This window comes from Schistocerca cancellata, chromosome 5, assembly GCF_023864275.1.
Source record: "Schistocerca cancellata isolate TAMUIC-IGC-003103 chromosome 5, iqSchCanc2.1, whole genome shotgun sequence".
In the NCBI taxonomy this organism is placed as follows: domain Eukaryota; kingdom Metazoa; phylum Arthropoda; class Insecta; order Orthoptera; family Acrididae; genus Schistocerca; species Schistocerca cancellata.
The window spans coordinates 506,234,624-506,257,886 of record NC_064630.1 but is presented as its reverse complement, the minus strand read 5'-3'; the positions used below and the strand labels follow the sequence as shown (position 1 = coordinate 506,257,886).

The 23,263-nt window shown below is 39.9% G+C and overlaps 1 protein-coding gene across 1 annotated transcript; it reads left to right on the top strand.

Moving 5' to 3' along the window:
• Positions 1–33: 33 nt before the first annotated feature.
• Positions 34–11,166, top strand: LOC126189019 (TM2 domain-containing protein CG10795). Its single transcript, XM_049930838.1, has 3 exons — positions 34–467; positions 565–646; positions 10,366–11,166. The coding sequence occupies exons 1-3, from the start codon at positions 284–286 to the stop codon at positions 10,640–10,642; spliced, it is 543 nt and encodes a 180-aa protein (XP_049786795.1). The 5' UTR covers positions 34–283; the 3' UTR covers positions 10,643–11,166.
• The last annotated feature ends 12,097 nt before the right edge of the window (positions 11,167–23,263 follow it).

Sequence of the window (23,263 nt, the reverse complement as noted above, 5' to 3'; positions counted from 1 at the left end):
AAGTTGCCAAGAAACGTCACAGTTCACCCCATTTTCGGGATAGAACATGAAGTCTGTCATTTATAAGTGAATACTAACTAATGTTAAATGAATATGTTCCCTTCTTGATGCCGTACCTGTTCGATTCTGAGCGTGGTTTTTTAAAATGGAACGTCGACCCATAAGAACAGCTGATCGTAAACTGTTGTCAACAAGATTTGTTTATGATATCCGCTTAGTAGTGGCAGATGCAGTTGTCTGCAGAATGTTTACATGAGTTACAGAAAACTGCAACGTGCGGGAAATGATTAGAGTCTTATTGATTATTCTAGCTGTGTCCATTACTTGTCGTAGTCATGAGATTACTGATGTGGATTGTACTAAGCTTCGGATGGGCCAGTATTTGTGTCCTGATCCAAGCTACGATTATATCGACATAAAAACTCAGCAACCTCGTGGTTGTATGCGTGAAACAAACAGAGCAAAAGGTATGTATTGCTTTAAATTTATTTAAAAAAATCCATTAAGATCGTTTTTGTTTCAGATGCTGTATGTATACGCTCTAATCAAAATTTTTCATCGCAGTAATGTGCAGAGCAGCGCCAGGTATCGTCTGCCGAGACACAAAGAATTCAACTTTTTTCAAAGAAATTCCGTGCAAGTGGACGTAAGTATATTGCAGCATGTTGTTATGGATGACAACTGAAAGTAATATAGTTTTTATAATTATACTTCCCTCAAGAATTTGGGTCACACCTTTATCCTTTCCAAATCCATCATTATCGTAATATAGTGTGTTGAAATCACTTTAATGTGAGGTTTCCGTGCTCCCCTTATTCATGTTTCCCCATGACATTTAGATGTATCATCATTAGCAATTTGTGCTGTCATTCGTGTGTAGGTTTAGGTACTATGTGATATAACTAAGCTACACATCAGCAAATCCCTTATTTGTAATTGTGGAAAGGCCTCTCTGTAAATAATTCAGATTGTTTAAAGTTCTATGTGGTTCCATAAATTTCTGTGCTAAAGGTCAAAAATATTTCATCCGACATTGTTACAGAGGACTGGGATCAATAACTTATCTTAAATGGAATCTTTCTTTGGTGAGCCTAGTGAGGTGGGAGTTGTTGGCACACTGGACTTGCATTCATATATACAATTTAAAATTCTGTTCCCCAACACCAGAGTACATGAGGCTAAACATCTATCCATATTATAAAAGTGTTTGTATGTATCTTCCATATCTCCTCCTAAACCACTGGATTGATTCAAACAGTGAACTGATGGGGTGGGGGAGATAGGTGGTTCTTACTATCTACTATCTCTCAAAGGGATGAAGGTGGGGGTGGGAAAGGAGCATAGCTCATTGTATTCAAGTAGCCACACTATATTCATCCAGTACTTGAGAAAGAGAATATTTAGTGACTTGCAATCAACTTTACACACAACTTAAAACCTTAGACTTTTTCTCATTGGCACCTCCACATAAATATGAAAGGGAAGTAGTTTATTGAATAATTCGTTTTCACTGTTCATACAGTAAAACTGTTGTACCAGCGTGACCTTTTAAGATATTATTTCTTTACTACTAGCTGTATTCACAACACATTTTATAATATATGGTATATTTTTTCAGACTTACTCTCCAGGACAGATTGTCTGCTGACAATCTAGCTCACTTACAGGATGTCAATTATGAATTTTCCCAATTTGTTCTCTTTATTTTACATTGCATCTTTCGTTTGATTTGTGTTCTGTCCCCACAGCTGTGTTTGATTTCAGTCTCTTCAGAATTCTTCTACAGAATGTGCAGGCCATGCAAGGAAAAGCCCAATACCTACCATTGTAGCCAGTCCACCTAAAGGGTTGGGAGGTAACTCTACAGTGCCTGCAGGGATCTCACTTTTTGATGCCTGAGCTATCATGTAACCACACCTGCTAAGGAGATGATGCTTGCCCATTTGGGGTCTCCAGGACTCTGGGCAATGGCTGTTGTGCCAAGTGGCCTTAGCTCTAGTTGGATTGTGCCTGTGGAGAGAGCTTTCACACAGAGCAGGCAATATCTTTGTGGCTATTTGACATCATGAAATGACAAAAGTTGACAGACTGCAATTCAGTAAAGATCATTATGACCCTATGAACTTTCCCTCCTTGGCCACACACTGCAAGGAAAACAAGATCAATTGACTTGCAGACACAAACTCACCCCAGTTTCTGGGTTGTACCGGAACAGATGGAGGCTTCTTTCCTGTACTAAGCCGATGTTCTTTATAGAGAATATTGGTGGACTCTATTCCCTTACTATATTATGAAGTGCCTGTCTCCATCTTCATTAGGATGGCAAATTCTACCCAATCCTATTTGCTAATCTTTTGTAAACAACCTATAATAACTTATAAGACTCCAAACATGGTACAGGGAGTAGTTTTTCACTGGGATCCAATGCTGCAAACAGATGAAGATGTACATAAACTTTCAGGGAGGTGAGCGATCCACTTCATATGCTATGTGCGTCAAGCTGTGTCAGACATCAAGGCTGACACCAGTGCATTCATCCTTACTTTTGAGAGGAATTCATTTCCAGAGAAGATCAAATCCATGGCTTACCTCAGAGATGTGAAGCCACATTTTCCACTCCTTATGTACTTTAAACAGATGAAGATGTACATAAACTTTCAGGGAGGTGAGCGATCCACTTCATATGCTATGTGCGTCAAGCTGTGTCAGACATCAAGGCTGACACCAGTGCATTCATCCTTACTTTTGAGAGGAATTCATTTCCAGAGAAGATCAAATCCATGGCTTACCTCAGAGATGTGAAGCCACATTTTCCACTCCTTATGTACTTTAAATGCCACCATAGTGGGCATATATTTCCCTGGTGTACATATGACCCAGTTTCTGTAGACTGTGGCCAACCATTTCATGAAAATCTACCATGTGCACTTCCACCTTTCTGTGTCAATTGCAAGAGTGAACACCCTCCCCAATCCTCCAAGTGTGCTACCCTAATTAAGAAGTGCAAAATCCAGTAACGGAGGATCACAAATTAGCTCTCTTATTTTGAAGCTCAGAAAAGAATATGATTGTTTGTATCCTGTCTCAGTGATATCAATCTTCTCCATCACAGTGGCCAGGTCGTTAGCAGTATGTGGTGTATTTAGTCCCTTGATGCTGACCTGTGGTAGTCACACAAATAAACTTGACCATGTGGGTGATTAGCCCCCCCCCCCCCCCTTTTTGTGGTTTCTTTGGCACCATCTCCGGGAATCATTCCCCACACCCACCCAGAGAAACAGTAGCCATCTCTGGCATCTACCAGTCACAGGGCTCCCTATCAGGAAACCTTTCCCCAGTAATCCACAGGTCAGCAATCTGACATCAGCCAGTGGCCGAAGCAGTTATAGAGTGGCGGTCCCAGGGATGTCCACTCTTCTTCTGTTCTTACACCCCCATTGAATAAGCCCAAAAATGAAAAATCTCGAGAGAAGGCTACTCTAGCGACCTTGGAGGTGCCAGATTCTGGTACGCTGTGGGCTCCAAACTGATGTTTGGGACATTGTTCCATCCCCCTTTGCAACAGACAATGATTCTGGAGTGTGACTTGTCCTCCTGGCACATTCAAACCTAACCAGGACACCAAGATGTGGTGATCCAATTGATCTGCAGCTCTTCAAGGTTACCATGCATTCTATTTTACAGGCTCCGACAAGGCATCTGCAGAGATTTGTACAGTGGTTCACATAGATCTTGTCTGTAAGTGGGCTTCCCTGTGTACATTTTGAAAGTGATAGGAGTGCATGTGCAAACGACTGCTATGATCACTATTTGTAATGTTTGTTTACCTTCAGGCAGGGTACTTACTTACCTTGAGATGACCACTTCAACTCAATAACTCTGCCCCCCTTCTCTCCTACTTGGGAATTTACATGTGCCCCACCCATTGTGGGGAAGTACCACTTCATCTGGTTCTGTTCTTCGGACTGATCAGTTTATTTCTGACTGTGATCTTTGTGACCTTATGATCTCTTTCCCCAGTCTCATTGCTTCACTACAATGATCACTGCATGATCATCTTTGTGATAGTGACCTCATTCCAGTGATCATGTCACTTCCTTGTCACTGCCCGATAGACTACTTACCGTGTAGGGTTCTCCAAAGAGCCAACTGTCAGCTGTCTGGCTGTAGCCCGCTCTCCGTCATATTGCATTGACGAGATTTTGGGAGGCTTCGCTGGCTCAGTCACCTGCATTGCTGGAACTACTATGCTGTTTTCTATGGGCTCCCTATGCCACTATCTGATGCAATGATGGACCAAATAGCTTACAACTGCTAGTCAGAATTGTTGAAGGGCCTTGCAAAATCGCAAGTGAGTTCCTTCACCTACTACCCTCATCACTTTTAAGCAGCTCTGTGCTAAGGCTCACTATCTATTTAATGCTGGGAGCTCTACATCTCCTCCTTGAGAACATATACCTCTTCATCCTAGGTCTGGGCCATGCTCCATAGTCTGCTGGGCCATCAAACATCAATAACTGTTCTGAATCTCCTCCTTTGGGGTGGTATATCAACTAGTGCACCAGTTCTTGCAGCTCACTTTGTGACTACACCAGCATCCTCCTCTTACTCAGACATGTTTCTCATGTACAGGGTGATTTTTTCCCACCGTGTACAAATTCTAGGGATTGATCGATGAGAGGATACGGAACAAAAAAAAATCTAATTAACTTATGTCCCGAAATGCTTAGTTTCCGTGCTAGAGACCATTTATTCAATCATACATTGTTACAGAGACTGCAGTCTAATATGCACTGTACCATGCAGCCACAGTCACAGTATGTGCTGAAAATGGTCTCCATGAGCCTCAACACATGCGCGTATGCGCTGTAGCATGTTCTGTCTCACATGTTCACTTTGGTTTGGCTGCATCCGAACAGTGTCAAAGGCACCATGAATATGCTGCTCCAGTGTCTCCACATCTGGAATGGGCTCTGCATACACGATACTTTTGAAATGGCCCCATAACCAGAAGTGTCATGGGTTGAGATCCGATGAACAAGCTGGCCATGCAACTGGACTCCCTCATCCAATCCTTTGACCAAGGAAGTCATAATTGAGATGTGTCCGGGTGTTAATGGCGAAGTGGGCTGGAGCACCATCATGTAGCAGCCACATAACCCTTTGAATCATCAATGGCACTTCTTACAACATGCGAGGCAAAGTCGCCTGCAAGAAACACCAATAGTTCTGGCCTGTTAGGTGATGTGGATGGAAGACTGGTACCAAAATACAGTCACCTGTTGTCCTGGCCCGCACTTTCCAGCTGCACTGATGCTGATGATTTGCTGTCACCGTACCACAGGGGTTCTGCATACTGTCCCACAGATGACTGTTATGAAAGTTGAAGATACCACTCCGCATAGAGCTGGCCTCATCTGCGAATAGGATGGATGACACAAATCCTGGAATTGTGGTTTCCTGGTAAAGAAAACAGTGACAAAACTGCTCCCGGTGTGGAAAGTCTGTCGCTAGTAATTCTTGCACATTCTGTAAGTGATAAGGGTAGTAACAATCATCATGAAGAATATTCCACACGGTCGTCTGGCTTATTCTATAGTGGTGGGCCATCTGTATGGTACTGACACAGCAGTCACCTTCCACAGTGTTAATCATACTTTCCTCCAGATGAGGTGTCCGAACATTTTGGGTATGTCCTTTATGATACCCTGCTTTCTGAAATAACCTTGTCTCAGACAAACAGCAAAACTCTGTTGCAAACATTGAATTCTGCGATTTCCGTTAGTGGGGATAGGTCCCCTGGTACAACCTTGCTGCCCACCACCCATTGCCATTTTCCTTCCCGCAAGTAAACATTGTGTACAGTGCTGTATCACATCCATTACAAGGTGAGTCAGCTAGAGAAGTAAATCGGGCACAACGTTATCAGTTACTATAGCAGGTGGGTGTGCTAGGGCATGACGTATGAGGAACAGTAGCCCTCTCTAGTAGGAAACCATGCATACTGTAACTGTGTCTGCATGGTACAGTGCATATTAGACTGCAGTCTCTGTAACAAAGTAGGATTGAATACATGGTTGCTAGCAGGGAAACCTTGCATTTCCAGTTCATTAGACCTTTTTTGTTCCATATCGTCTCATCAATCAATCACTAGAGATTGTAACCGGTGGAAAAAATCACCCTGTATAAAAGACAAGTTGAAGATATCCCTCGTCCTTTGCCCTGCATCATGCTGAACTGTATACGAAACCTTTCACTTACTGGGAATTGCTTAAGGCTCTTTACTCATCACTTGACACATCCCCAGGCTCTGATTCAATTCATAATCAGATGATCCAACATCAGACTCCATGAACTCAAGATCTTCAACACTAGTTTGCTAGAAGATGTTTTCCATTTGCTATGGTGAGATAGTAACATCATCCCAGTCCTTAAGCTAGCAAAAAGCCCAACATGCATCAACAGCTACCAACTGTTTATTTTTACCAATGTGCTCTGCAAACTGCTTGAAGAAATGTTAGCCTGATGATTATGCTGGGTTTTCAAATCATGTTGTCTTTTCTCGCCTTATCAGTGTCAATTCCAGGAAGAACAGTCTACAACTGGCCATCTGATTAGATTGGTAACAACAATCTGCCAGGCATTTTTCTTGCAATCTTTTTGACCTACATGAGGCTTACTATACCACTTGCACCATCACATTTTACGTACCATCCCTGATTGTAGCCGTCGAAGGTACATACTTATTATTTTTTTAACCCTCCGATGGGTTCATGTTAGCATTGGTATGTCACACTGCTTTCCACACATCCAAGAGAAAGGCATCCCACAAGGCTCTGAGCTTACTCTTCCTCATAGCCATCATTGGGATAGTGACCTATGTCAGACCACTGGTCACTCCCACACCTTATGCGGGCAGATTTTGCATTTGATATAGCTCCCAATTTGTAACCGTACCAGAAGGCCAGATCCAAGGCATGATCTGAAGGGTCTCTGCCTGGACCCTTTCACAAGGCTTCCAATTTTCTCCTGCAAAAACACGAGCCTTGCATTTCTATCATCGTACCATGGTCAATCATGACTCAGAGCTCTACTTAGGTACTCAGTGTTGGACATTGTTACACAGTCTTGGTTTTTGGAACACCTCTTTGATTAAAAACTGACATTGCTACCCCATGTTCATCAACTAAAGATGAACTGCATGCAAAAGCTTAATGCTTTCTGATTCCTTGCCCTCACCTCTTAGACTGTTGGTTGCCTACTATCCTCTATATGTATTGGGCGCACTGGTTTCGGCTCAGTTGGACTATTGTTGCCATGTTTATGATTCAGTGATACCCTCAGTTTTTAAATTGTTTGACCCAGTCAATCATCGTGGAATATGACTGGTGACTGATAACCTCTGGACTAGTCATATAGACACTCTCCTTGCCAAACTGGGGATCTTTCCTCTTCAGTTCTGATGGTATCAATTCTTGCTCAATTATGCAATCACCATCTGACAAGTCTCAAGGAATATTTAATTGGGTTGTCTCCTGCATGCGGACTCGAAGGGACCCTATATCCTACCTCCTTTGCCAGCTGCCTTAGTCACTATGTTACTATGTTCTAATTTCTTTTAGATGTGGTTGGCCTCATTTTTCTACCACATCCTACTTTCCGTTTTAGGGGTAGTGCTCTGATGAATAGTGGGTGCTTTTCACCCCTTTAACACTTTGATTATGACGAATGGGAGAGGGAGGCACCTGTGAAAGGAATGGTTCCCATTGCATGTGGAGCCATGGGGGGACACTTCCCTGTCCCCAAACACCTACTACTGACCTGATTATTTCTCTCACTATATTGATCAAATGAGACTCCCTAGAATTACACAATGGATTTTTATCTGATGAATTATTGTGGTCCAATGAAGAGTGGGAAATGGACAAATAGGTCTCAAATTGACCAACGTAAGATGTACTTTTGCATAAAAAGTTTTAATTACTTGAAAGTAATGATGTTGATTAAGAAAAACTTAATTGGTGATTTGATGGAAAAAATTTTATCTGAATTTTTCATATCTAATCAAAGAATGGGAAATGGGCCAATGGGGTATCGAATTGATGAGCTTGAGGTTGAGTATTGTAAAGAAATATTTAATTGCTTGGAAGTAGTCTGGATAATTAAGAAAAATATAATTAGTGAAATAATTCATGAATGGCTGCTACTTACTATGAAAATAAATTGTCAAAAAATATCAAATCATTGCATAAATTGAAACTTCTTGGCTTTCTCTGAATTTGTATACTCTTAGTAACAATATAATCCTGATTGATATTTAAATGTATTGTATTTTTTGCTTCCTGAACAAAGCTATGAAAACATAGGAAAGATGGTCAAATATTATGTGAAGTGATTTATCTAAAAGTCAGAGTAAAATAGATTAGCAAAACATTTGTCATGCCTTTGAGTGATGATCAATATCATGTGCAGCAGCCTTATGTCATGAGTGAAATTCCACCAGACCGATATCCCCTAATACTCGTTAACATTCCAACATTGTATGTTAAACATTTGAACTTTAAATTCTCACTTGGCACCTCATTTGCTGTATATGATTTAGAGAGTTACTCACAGGAGTGTCAAATGTTTTTCTATTTTATTTCGTACTTCTAGATAAATCCTTTCTACAGAACATTTAACTTTTTTTATGGACCAGCTAATGTTCATTGTGTTCTTAGCTTGTCACTTTCATTATTATGAATCTCCTAGCTAAAAGGGATTCTGTGTACTGTAATTGTCTTTGTGTTTCAATCAGGATGACTGGGGGGTAAAGTGTGGGTGGGGTTTCTGTCACCACCAGTGAGACCCCTCCTATGCTCCAACCTACATACTGGCCTGACCCATAAACTTTTATGTCTCTTTATATTATTTCTCAGTTCTGGTTTCACATTACTTTCAGAGCCTCAGTTTTACCACTCATACATACTTTTGTAATTCAGTCAATTTCTAGCTGACATCACTAACTCCAGATGAACAACCTCTTGATCAAGGGACTGGTGATTTCACTGTTTCGTCCCTTAACCCCAAAGCAAATAACCACTTAAACTGGCAGGTATGGCAGGATAGTGTAAGCAGATTTATGGATTTGAGTCGACAATAAGAGCAACAACTGATGCACACTCAGAACAGTCACAGAACAGAAAACATTGAATTTTCTTGAAATTATTAGGCAAAAATTGTTTAGTGAAGAAGCAAAATACAAATTGATTACAAGACTAGTAATTTATTCATATCTACAAGAAACGCAACCTTGAAAAAACAAATGACAGAAAATGACTGCATGTATATTAATAATAGATTCCTTTCCCACCATTATTTTTGCACCACGCTCGACTTATACATGTGTTATGTATTTCTTTCCATGCTTCTTAAGTTTTCACATATATCTGTGTATTTCCTGTCTTCAGAAAAAAGAACCATAAGTTCTTAAACTTATTGCTCTCATTCAATATTTCCATTCTGTTTCTGAAACTTTTGCCATTGGAAGTTGCACTCATTGGAGATAATATGTAAGTATATGTGATACAAAGTACTTCACATTAATGATATGAATATAATAGAGGGAAACATTCCACGTGGGAAAAATATATCTAAAAACAAAGATGATGAGACTTACCAAACAAAAGCGCTGGCAGGTCGACAGACACACAAACATACACACAAAATTCAAGCTTTCACAACAAATGGTTGCTTCGTCAGGAAAGAGGGAAGGAGAGGGAAAGACGAAAGGATGTGGGTTTTAAGGGAGAGGGTAAGGAGTCATTCCAATCCCGGGAGCGGAAAGACTTACCTTAGGGGGAAAAAAGGGCAGGTATACACTCGCACACACGAGTGTCCTTTTTTCCCCCTAAGGTAAGTCTTTCCGCTCCCGGGATTGGAATGACTCCTTACCCTCTCCCTTAAAACCCACATCCTTTCGTCTTTCCCTCTCCTTCCCTCTCTCCTGACGAAGCAACCATTTGTTGTGAAAGCTTGAATTTTGTGTGTATGTTTGTGTTTGTTTGTGTGTCTATCGACCTGCCAGCACTTTTGTTTAGTAAGTCTCATCATCTTTGTTTTTAGATATATAAAGTACTTCGCATGTTAGACCTAGTACTCATCTTACTGAATCTAAACTTAAACTTCATTGTCTTTTAAAATATAGTATTACCGTTTTAGAAAATCAACAAATCTGTTAGGAATTATCCTTTTATCAAAGATAATTGTAATCTCAGTCTTTTTTTCCTGTATTCAAAACATTAGTTTTTAGTTTTTGTACTAAAAAATTTAGTGTTTATCTCTTTATCTAGCCTCCATGTAAAGTCATTGTTTCTTTTCTTTTAGGAATGGTTACTCATTTGAAACAGCCCTGCTTCTTTCCATTTTCTTGGGCATGTTTGGAGCAGATCGCTTTTATTTGGGATACCCAGCCATTGGTCTCCTGAAGTTCTGCACATTAGGTTTCATGTTTCTTGGGCAGTTAGTAGATATAATACTTATTGCAACACAGACTGTGGGGCCAGCTGATGGGTCATATTATGTTATCCCACATTATGGTGCAGGTATAGAAGTAATTCGAAGCAATAACTGGACATACAAACTGCCACAGGATGACTGGTGAAACAGTATTCTGTTTGTTGGTCATCTATTAAAGATTAATATATGTGAAAAAATTGTGTGGTGGAAAAATTCACGAACGTTGTCTTCCATTGTTACACCACTGTGACTCTAGTGACATTTTAGACAGCTGCATCTGATACCAAGTGTGTTATCTTGAGTAACTGCAGATTTTCAGTGCTACATATTTATCCTGAATGTTACACTGAGTAGCATTCAAAGAGTGAACTGAAATATAGTATTCACTGAAATAACAGAAGTGAGAAATATTTTTTTATCTCAGCGTGTCTGTTTAATTTACATTAGCCCAAACTTTTGCATTTTATTGTTAACCAATTTTGTTAACATAGGTTGTAAAGTGTAAAGTGATACACTCGTGCAGAAGGGAACAGAAGTGTGCCATGTCAAAGTGACATCTTAACAACTTCCAGTACATTTTAAATGTTATGAACATATACTGTTTCCTGTCTGTGATTTTTAAAGTATTGTGATATAGACTGAATAAAATGTTTGTATTTCTACAACTGATACACTTAGTAGTATTTCATAATGATGTTAAATACTAGAATTATCATCTGGAGTATTTTTCTTTTTCCTCAGTTACATAAAAATGACACTTAGAGTGATACTTTATGAATAAATTCTGTGCTGAAAAGCATATCGTGAGTTACTGAATATGAGTAACAGTACAGCTGTATTGTATGCCTTCTGAAAAGTGGAGGAGCAGTAGGCAGAAAAATAGTGTAGGAGCAGTTTGTTTCTTGAACAGTATTAGTGATAACAGTGAAAGCATTTTATTGGCGTCTCAACAATTACTTTTAATTGGACTGAAATTTCTTCTTTATATCTCTTAGTCACTGAATATTAATGTGACATTTGCTGTCTCTGTTTACGGAAACCAATTCCATGTGTGGTATTTAGACATAATGTAAAGCAGGAACCTTTATCTCTGTATGCTTACTGCAGTGAGTGTTCAAATCAAAGATGAAAATACGGTTTCTGATTGAAAAACAAGCTTCAGAGTAGGTATTGAGGGTACTATACAATTACTCAGAGGACAATCAATTTATATTCATTCTTGGTGTGTGTTGATTGTTATTGGTTTGGGGGGGGGGGGGGGACAGCTAGAGAAGTGAGCAAATCCATTTAAAAATGTGTCGGGTCTGGAGGGAGCCATGCAATACTAAAAATATATAAACAGTTTATTTCCAGGCACATGCTGTACCATGACCCTTACATTTGAAGAGACATCAGATACTGTGCATTGTGCATTTTCAGCAGATTATCTCTCAGATCTAAGGTCAAGGGATATATATAGAGCAGAGTAGCATTTATAATCTTGTAGCTCCAGTAGGAGCAGAGACACAGCTACAACATGTTTTTTTTTCAATTCCCTGCTGTATAGGCTACCCTGTGCAACAGGTGTGTTGTATTGGGATACTATTGGCCTGCCGTATCGACTTGCTTTGCAACACAGAGTACACATTCAGAGCAACAAATGGTTTTCCAATCCCCAACATGTAGGCTGGCCTGCACTGCAAGCGTGTTGCGTTGGAATAATTTGGGCCTGCCATATCAACCTGATTTGCAGAGCAGTATGTTGGGGGCAAAAAAGTGTTTTTCAAGCCCCCAACAAGTAGGCTGCTCTGCTCAACACCTGTATTGTGCAGGTTGCATTGGCATACCTTGCAAGGAGTAAATGTGTGGACGGGCCCTCCTGAGCAGAGAGAGGGCAGTGGGGGTGGAGGATGAGGTGAATAGAGAAAAGGGGGGGGGGGGAGGAAGTGGACAGAGCAGAGTGGGTTGCTGTGTACTGTCACACTATGGTTGTCATGAAATCCAGTACATGCAAGTTTGCCATAAACAGGCAAATAAACAGTGATATTGGCAGACCAAATCAGTACTGATAATAGAAATTAAAGTCATCATATATCTGAAAACAACACCACACAGAACATCCAGAGACCAATCCGTTAGTTAGAAGTTCATAGTAACTTGGTAGTTGTGTGCTTGTGCATAAGACTGTCTGCAGTGGTGCAACTGAATTTATCAGGCACAGCTGAGTTGTGGTTTAACTCACTATGCCCATTTAGGGCGCACCATTGCAGCAGCTCCAAATGAGGAATGAGGCATCATATATACAGCAACTAAGTCGCCTTGGGCGCAGTTCGTATCTAGATCCCTATTTTAGAGAGGAAAAGAGATGTACCATCTAGACCAGAAAAGAAGCCTTTCCTCTCTTGAGCTGGTCCACCACCAACATCCTTATAAATAATTTTCTGTGTGATTTTGCTGTAAATCTCTGCCAAACTGTGTATAAAGTACCTGATCTGTTTGATGCACTTCGTCATGGTGTAGTTTTTGTAGCAGACCTCCCATTGTTAGTCTGCATGCCTCAGTCATTTCACTATCATCTAGCCACTGCACTGACAGGACCATGGGGGTCTCCACTTGCTCCGGCAAGTGTTTATATGGCTGTATGCAATTTTTTAATTTGTTAACCAGATTCTGCTCTCACATAACGTTTCTTGTATTAAATACTGTAGATTTATACTTCACTTTACATTTTTCTGTGCCATTGGAAACTCTCCCTCTGTTTTTGTCTTCTACCCCCATCATAGCCATTGTTTTACTGATTTTTCATTCTATTTTTAATACAGTTACACATGAAATGTGTAATGTGTACATAAATATTTCAAAGTGTTATTTAGGTGAAGTTACATTTAAATTTATTATCGAGTTGGTTACATTAAACATGCTGACTTTGGTGATACAGTTAGTTCTACTGGAAGACTGACTGTTTAAAAGTTATGACTAATTGAAAGTTCTACTGCAGTATGTATCATTCACAGTCTTTTTGTTGTGTCTGTCTGTGCTCAGCATCTCTTTTATATGATGACTAGCAATCTCTGCTTTTCAGAATATTGTTGTTATTCCATCTCAGATTTTCCACTGTTTTGATGCACTAATCTTCAATGTTTTTCGTAAACCAGGTAACAGTTAAGCCTTGTAGCCTAACCTTGCTGATTCTCAAAACATTATGTGGATTCCAAGATCAGTAAATATCTGTATGTCAGTCTTTAAATAGACTGTCTTACTCCAAAATCATCAGGTTGAGGAGAGCAAAGAAAGATTTTTTACACAGTGAAGTCGTGAATTTTTCTTAGGCTAGTGTATTGAGTGTGCAAAAAGACAATAATATAAAGCATTTCAGTAGTTTTAGTAAGATGTAGACATGAACTGGATGGAGTGCCAGGCTTACGATCCAGGTGTATAGAGGAAGTGTGTAGCATAGTTATGGTTTGGTTTGTGGGCTCTCCTGACAGACCTGTGTTGGTGGAAAATCTTAATAATCAGGCAGGGAAGACTGTGATCAAAATTTGGCGAGGTCAAAATAAATTGTGTTGTTCCATGGAAACCAAAATATTTCATTTGATACAAAGGTTTTTTCAGGACATGAGAAGGTGGCTAAATTTGAGACTCTAAACACTATTTTATCTTCTTGTCCAACTGATAAATCTATGTTGTTTTCTTAATAGCAACAATAGTGCTACAGGGATCCTCTCAGTACAGTAGAAATATATATACACTTATGATAAAAAAATTGAAGCATTCAGAAGGGGAGGAGGGAACAAAATGAAACTTTGCAGATTGAGAGGATGTGTGATATTATTTCACTGATAGCAAAATCAAATCAAATTTACAAAGAACATGGCCCTTTATAAGCCCACTTATCACTATGAGATTGCATTCCCTCTGACCCAGATGCATGCTTTGATTCATTGGAAGGGGTATCGATAGCCATCGTATCCCCTCCTGAGACAAACTAGTCTACAGCTGTTGTAACTGGACCTTGATATCCTGGATACTGGAAATGAGATGGAATTTACATCAGAGCTGGTCCTACACATGTTCTGTCAGGGACAGTTCTGAGGAGCTTGATGGCCACATGAGTACTTAAACATCATGCAGACAGTTCATAGACACATCTACCTTGTGTGGTCTAGTACTGTCCTGCTGAAAAATGGCACCACAGCTCTGTCACAAGGAAGGTAGCTCATGAGGACACAGGATGTCCATGACATACCGATGTGCAGAGTTCCTCCAGATGGTACCAGTTGTGATCGGTAGTCCACACACCATGTCACCAGGAGTAAAATTGTTGTGCCACTCCAAACATTGGAAGAACCGGACCTTTCCCCAGGTCAGCTCTGTTCTCGCTGATGATGGTCATCCAGGATAGTGCAGAACTGCGATTTATCAATGAAAACATTGCAATGCCATAAATGAGCACTCTGTGCTTCCCAGTAATGGGCGCCACTGCAGACATTGTCATTTGGGTTGTGGTGTTTGTGGCAGCCTACACATGGGATGGTAATTCCTTGGTCTTGCTACTGCTTGTCTCCGACCGGTGGTGCAAGGTGACACAGAATGTTGCAGGCAATCCATTACATGTTCTTGAATGACAAGTGCAGATGTGAAGGGACTACAATGTGCTTGGTGCACAGGGACTGTCCTCGCTTGTGGGGGTCAGATGATGTTGACTGCAATCTTGACTGTTAGTATGTCTGCCCTCACATTCTTATACAGTCCAACATCAGCCCAGAGGGTTTCATATCTGAATACCCCACATATCTGGATAGTGAACAATTTGACTATTCAACTCGATGGAGACTCACATAAGATCCCTTTCAAACTCTGTCAGCTATTGATAACACTGTCTCACATGAGCTCGCAATATCTCTGTGACCTTCACAGTAATCACCTGTTGTAACCATTCCATCCATCACTGAGAAATGCAATTCTAATCATTTACATACCTGCTGATTGTACATATGTGACTGAAGTTACATTGACATCTGATCATGTCTTCTGGATGATTTACGTTTTTGTCAGGCAGTGTTGTTTGACATGGGGTGCTCAACTGCGTGGTCATCAGTGCCCATACAATGCTCCAATATTTACACAGTCCAATTTTAGCCACGTTCACAAATGATGATGATGAAATGATGGGGACAACACAAACACCCAGTCCCCAGGCAGAGAAAATCACAACCTGGCCAGGGAATTGAACCTGGGACCTCATGATCCAGAGGTTGCAATGCTAACCACTTAGACCATGAGCTGCGGACGTCAGGCAGTGTATTTCAACTGCAAGTGAGGCTGGCAACCATCACTAGTAACCATTTCACAAGTACAGGAGTGTGGGTCAAGTAATCCAAGCCCTCCAATTAATATTTCTTTCTCCTATGATGGTGTAACTATGTTGCACAACTAACTCTTGCATTCTGCATCTTTCATGGGGCATACATAATGTGGTCACAGACACTTTCTTTGTGATCATGAAAGTTCATAGAATAGAATAATCCCTTTCCATTTAAACTATTCTATATATGTCTATTCTGATAATGAATTGATTTTGAGTGGGAGGATCTTTTATGCCTTGGCCTGTTCAGAAATACTTATGCATCCAATACATTATTTTATATTTCAGTGTTTTTGCTGGCAGATCACCAAGTGTGCTCTTAAACTCCCTGGCAAATTAAAACTAAATGTTTGACTGATCCTTGAACTTGTAATTTTGCCTTTCATGAGCAGTGTTTTCACTGCTGATTTATCAAGGCATGAATCATGACCTGTCCACACAGTTTTTATGTTAATCTGTCCTATTTTCCAAGATCCATAGAAGCTCTCTTGCATATCTCGCTGGATCATCTCACCTGGAAGAAAGAATATTGCAGAGTATTTGCTTAGGCACAGCGTACAGGTTGTTTCCAGTATTAATCTTTGATGCTGCAATTGAATCTGCATTGTTTTAACTTCCTGACTCATTGAAACCATGCACTGAATTGGAACCTGGATCCTTGTCTTTCATGAGCAATACTATCATTAACTGAGCTGCTCAGGTAAGACTCACAATCGGCCCTCACTTATTCAATTCAAGTAGTACCTCTGCCCACTTTCCAAGCTTGACAAAAGCTTCCTACATACCTTGCTGGACCAGCAAGTTTAGAAAGAAGTATAGAAGTACTTGATTAATTGAATTTGAGAGAGTAGGTTGTGGGTTGTGCCCAGATAGCTCAGTCAGTAAAATCATTGTCCATGAAAGGTGAGGTTCCGAGTTCAACTCCTGGTCCAGAGTTCATTTTCAACCTACCAGGTAGTTCAGAGCAGTGCACATGTCACTGCAGAGTGAAAGGTTTATTCAAGACTCCTCTTTCTTTCACATAATGTCTTTTGTGTTCAGGAACACATCTTTTTTAATGCATGCTTACTTTTTTTATTTTATCTCATACTTCAAAGGTACAGGAACTTGATGCAAGTGACTGTTAATTCAAAGAAGTATAATTTTTCTGATCATAACAACTCCCCCTCTCCCCTGGAACAATTTCAGTGTAGACTGTGTGGTTTAATAGTCTTAGGAAAATTAAAAACAGAAATTTTTGTCTTGACTAATTATTGTACTGGAAATACCCCTTTAAGCAACTGTTCACTGGAATCCTTGAGGAAATGTATATTTTAGCAGGTAAATTTGTGTTAATTATTGATCCTGAAAAGTGAAAGTTGGGCATTACTTCCTTCATGAATTTACAGCTGTGAAGGGCATAGTCTGAATCAACATTGAGAAACAACATTTTTGAAGAAGAAGAAGAAATCCCATGGAATTTACAAGTTGGCTGGCAGCCATCCATGATGTTGAAAGTAAATCTTGGGCACAATGAAACAGAGATGCTATTTTATAGTGCTACTGGCAAATAATTTCAGAACTTAAAGATACTCAGAGATCGACAAACTTATTCTTGGGGTATGAAAAGCATCTACACATGTGCTTCTACTGAACCTTCAATGATATATTTCCTGTAGAAAAATGAAATAAGTAATTTGAATGCAGTGGTATGATAAAAAGCAAGTAGTTATATGAGCTTATCAGATTTTTGTGTTATATATCATGACAATGCATTTTCTGCGTTCTTACATTTGAAGTACTTTGAAAGCTTGTTGAGGTTTTTTTTCCTATTTTGACTGGACTTACGGTATTATTCAGAAGCATAGCTTTATTGGAGAGCTTCATCAATGGGCCTTCTGTGGATTTCTCCTCACCTTTATATGGTCCTTCCTGTCACATTACTGCTTTGTATATTAGATTATGAAAGTTTTGCAGGACAGGTTTGAATTAGAGAACAATTTCCTCAAGGAAGTGTTATAAACATCACTGTTGCCATAAGTAGCATAATGTCTGCCATTAGAAGTCCATAAGGCAGATTTTCATTTGTTTGCTCCTTGGTAAACTCTGTATCAGTAATATGCCAGTGGCAGTGGCTATCAAGTGCACTGAGGAGCAGACTGTTTGTGTTATACAGTATCTAGTTTTCTCTGGAGAAAACCATATGTGTCAATTTCCATCATTCAAGAGCATTTACAATCCACTTACATTTAAATAGAGAGACTTCACTCTGTGATTGAAAGGTTTGACGAGGCTTTTGGTCTTGTATGTAATGAAGACCTATGCTTCTTACCAAATATGAAGGATCAGAAGGCAAGATCCTTCAAAGAAATTAACATTTTAAAGTCCTTCAGTAACAAATGTTTAGACACACTGTGTGCATATGCTTAATTTATATAAAACATTTGTGTGGTTCTGGATGGGTCATGGTCAACAGCTGTAAAGAGCAGCAAGAGCTGTGTACCTATAGATCATGGCTGTTATCCACCATGGGTAGAGGTGGAGGGTAAGTTTCAGGTGCCTACAGCAGAAGTCCTATAACTGTGTACGTAGCCTCTAGTGACACTGGTGAACCACACAAACTGTCCAGTGAGAACTACACATGATGCAACAGGCACACAGGTTCTTGTTCAGTGTGTAGTCACTCTGATTCCGTTTGGTTGTTCACCCTGTTATGGAAATGGCTTTCATAAATCATCTATATGGACGTTTATTTGGAACCTGGAGTAGAATACATCAGAGCCTCCCTTTTTTATACGTGTAATATTTTATATCAGCACTTTAATTGTATGCTATTTTATGCTGGTGAGTCTAAACAAGGGGATGACTTTTGCTGCTCTGTGCTTTGTCCTAACTATATCCCTAAGGTCTTTTCATCTAACAAATTTCCTGTTTTTGACATGAAGCTTCATGCTGATTAAGGCCACTGGAACAGAAGACATGCATACAAGTTATAAAATCCGTATGCTGAGAGTCCCTGAGTGTGTTTCAAGCCATCCTCGACATGTAATCAACAGAGAAATTAGCCCATAATCTTCAGGATGCTTAATTCACCTGCAAACGCTGGGAAAAGTTTTGTCCATCTGATGAAACGCCCTCACTGTTGAGGCATAGGTTTATGAGGTAAGTTCATAGTAGGAATTGGTAATTATGTGGATGAGGTGTCACAATTTGGCTTTTAATGATTCAGTTGATAACTGGTATTTTTCAGTCATACACCTCTATGATATATTCATACTGTGGTCCTGATACTATATTTTTGGCATTAATATGGAACATGGTAGCTCAGCCATAGCAACTGAAGAAGTTATAAGCAGCTGGTGGGCTCCAAGGAATTGGCATGCAAGTTGCAGCAACAAGCAGTTTATGCATTGTGATGTGAGCCAGGTTTGGCAGTTTCTACACTGTTGAGCCACAGATTTGTTATTCTGTACATGTCTGGAAGCAGTGCACTGGCACAATAAATGAGCTTCGAACCAGTGTAAATGCCCATCAATTCTAGCAGAGGAATTTCCAGTCTGGTAGCACTACTGTGAGAGGACTAGCCCAGACGCTGAAGTGATATGGGTCAGCAGCCATCTTCCACCAATGCCAGACCATCTTCTAACACTAAGTCCTTCTCCGTGGACTTGGCCCCTATGTGCTGGTGAGCTGCCTCCAGACTCACTCCAGCAGCAGCCAGACTGCTGCAGTGGTGGGCAGCAGATTGTGATTGGTGTGGTACAGCCACTCATCCTCATACACTGTTTGGGGTGTATTGGTGCCACACACCACTGCTTGCAGAGGTGAGTTCCAGCCCTGGAGGCTGTCGTGCCATGCAAGAATTCCAGCAGATTTACAAACTATTGGTGGGTACCACAAGCAGCCAAGTCACACATAACTGGCCCTTGTGCCACTAAGTGGGCTCCTGCTCATTAGCATTCCTGAATACCGATGTCATGGCCAGCCTCATGGCCAACTGTAAGCTATAGCAGTACACCACAGGTCATCCATGCTACGCACTAAAGGTGGAATTTCTTTAGCAGTGCACCATGAGTCATCCACACTACACGCTAAAGCAGGCTGCACAGCGTTACAAGTGAAGTAGGATGGATCTCAATGAAGTGTTTGAATTTCTGATATTGTTTTCATGAGCCATCAATGGCCTGCACCTTCTCCACGATCCACCACCACAATCCAACTCTGCACAGTAGTAGCCATCCAGCTCTGGCCACTACAGTAACTTATGACTGAAAAACACATTTGTGTAGTTTTGTACAGTATTAGGCAAATGTCATGTGTTTTTCATTCTTAATACATGAAATATTCTTCCAAGATCCAATGGAACAGTAAATTAATGCTATTTATACTTTAATGGAAACTGTCTTAAAAATACATTTTTAAGTTAGTAACTAAATTGTCTAAGTGGTTAGCAGTGGTCCCGCATTTCTTGCAGTTCAGTAGTTAAAGCAATGAATGGGTTTGCAATATCCACTGACAGATCATGACACTATCACCTTGATGTCGTCAAGTTTTCAAGAACCTTACAAAGTTCTGTTTGGGTTACCTGAAGTGTTGGAAATGAACACTTAGTATGTTCCTCAGTCTGTATCTAAAGTAAAAACCTAAAGTATTCAATTTCATAACTCTTTACATATTTTCTCTCTGCTCCTGAATAGAAAAATAGCAGTTTCAGAATATATTTTTGTATTTATTATTTTTTTGTACAAAAATATTTGTTACACTTGTTTTCACATATGAGGGTAATCCTAAAAGTAAGATCTCCTATTTTTTTTATAAATACATAGACCTGTTTATTTCTACAAGGGTTTACATAAGTTTACAGCTTGACATTTAGCTATTTTTCAACATAATCACCATTTCTGTCGATGCATTTTTGTAGACACTGTGGCAGTTTTTGTATGCCCATGTCATAGCAGCTCGCCGCCATGCTGTTCAGGAAGTTATGAACCTCTTCTTTCACCTTGTCGTCAGAGCTGAATCGCTGGGACCACAATTAACACTGACAGGTAAATTAACGCTGACAGGTACTGTGAGACTCTGACTTGGCACCCAGTGACTATTACCTGTTCCCTAGGTTAAAAGAATATTTGGCCGGAAAGCAATTCAGCTCCAACGAGGTGAAAGAAGAGGTTCATAACTTCCTGAACAGCATGGCGGCAAGCTGCTATGACATGGGCATACAAAAACTGCCACAGTGTCTACAAAAATGCATCGACAGAAATGGTTTTTATGTCGAAAAATAGCTAAGTGTTGAAGCTGTAAACTGATGTAAACCATTGTAGAAATAAACAGGTCTATATACTTATAAAAAAAATAGGAAACCTTACTTTTGGGATTACTCTCGTAGTATCTCTCTTTCTTTTATAAGGTCTCCAGAGTAAGTAGTGTTAGTGTTTGTGCTCCAGTCACAGCTACACATCATTCCTGTTGCGGGCGTTAGTGGAAATTACTATGTGCAAGACTGGAAGACCATTGCCTTCATAATAATGCCATCAGAAAATAGTAGTACTTCCATTCTGTTGTTCAGGTCTCATCTGCATGATGAAACATTGTGACGCCTGTATGGCTGCTGTCCTTAGGAATTACAGACACTTGGAAGATTGTTCCTATGCAGACTCTGTCTAGAGACAGATATGCCTGCCAGGTCAGCATTCCATTTGCTCCGGTATTCTGAGGACTTATTTACATTGAAATCAACTACATTGAAAATGTATCCTTAATGATCGGAAGAACAGAATTTTCAAATATGACCCATGTTCAGTTTGTAAAATGACTTTCATTCTGCACTTTTCTGCAGAGACTCTAGGAAAATGACTGAAGCCCAGAAACTTCATAGAAATACGATAGTTGGTATGGCGGACACATTTGTGTGTGTGTGTTTGGGGGGGAGGGGGAGGGGCATTATTGTCTTCGGATAAGTTGTACTGCTTTAAGGTACATGCAGGGTGATTTTCCTAAACGGGGATGAACTGTAGGAAACAATCCCTAAGAGGATAGGGAATAAAAAAGGTTTTGAAAAATAAATCAAATGTTTTGCAATAACAGTGGCAGCATTTGTAAGGGAGACATTATTTCTTGCACCACATGTATTCTGTTTCCTGATATTTGAAGGGTTCTCTGTCAAAACATTTTTGAAACTGAAAAATGAATGAAACTTTTGTTACACCTGGGCCATAGATAGCAGAAATGTCAAAGCAACACAACAGCAGACTGCATGAGCTACATAGCTCACACTTGAAGGCAAAATAAGCTCTTTTGATGTGTGAGCGGTTATCTTCCAGCTCAATGTCAAAGTCACTTGAAGTCACTGGATTTACAAGCCAGATTTTCCATCCTAACTGACAGCTATTAGTTGACCAGTGTAAAGATATTTATCATTAGTTTAAATGGTAATCAGAGTGAATGAGAACTTCTAGTGGTTACTGACCTTTGTGAAGCTGACCTCGATGGATCCAGTGAATCCCAACAATATCACCCAATGCACCATTGATGAGAACAGCAGTAACTAAAATGTTTGCGCTCAACATAACTCGAGCATTGGATGCAATATTAATTTCATCAAGTAGTCCACCACAGTCATTAGCATTTGGTGTACGATTTGCTTTCAGTGTTGGCTTTCCTGCATCCTCTGCCATTTCAGAGTAAGTGTTGATGGCACAAACTTTTGCAACTTCTTCTGCAGGCTTGTGCTGATACCAGTGTGTGCACAGTGCATTAGTTGGATGGATCTGAAGACAGCTACAAGGTATACACTCTCCGTTCTCAATTAAACAACATCCATGTCCTCAGAAGTGAAGTTGTCTTTGCAAAGTCAGTTAAGCAATTCAATGAAGAGATTATCTTGCTGACACATACTCTGCGGGAGTACCATGAAACTGGGAAAATTGCCATAGATTAAAAGTATACTCTTAAGACTTATTCTATAGTTGAGTCATCTTAATCATTTAGGGGAAGCATTACTCATCTGCAGAGTTGTGACATCATTGAAGCATTACCATAGAGACATTTATGAAATGGTATCTTTTGTTCTCAGAATGCCCTGAATTTATTCTTGGTTAAAATGAAGCCATTTTGGCAGTTACATATCATACCCGTGCAAAGCATTATATGTAAAATAGCTAAATCTGAAAGAGATGAACTTTTTGACAACACATTTGCTTTCATAGCATCTTCTGTTCTTGAAATGTCCTAAATTTAGTACTCAGTTCAAATGAAACATTTTTAACAGTTGAGTATCACACCAAAGCAACTTTTCATGTGCAAAATTGCTAGGCCCTGAAGAGATGAATTTCTGGACACTTAATTACGTAGGTAGCAGCAGCATTTTCTCAGCTAAGTTTTTCTTGACTGCTTTGATTACTTTAAAGCAAATAAACCACTTTTTACAAAATGAAGCAT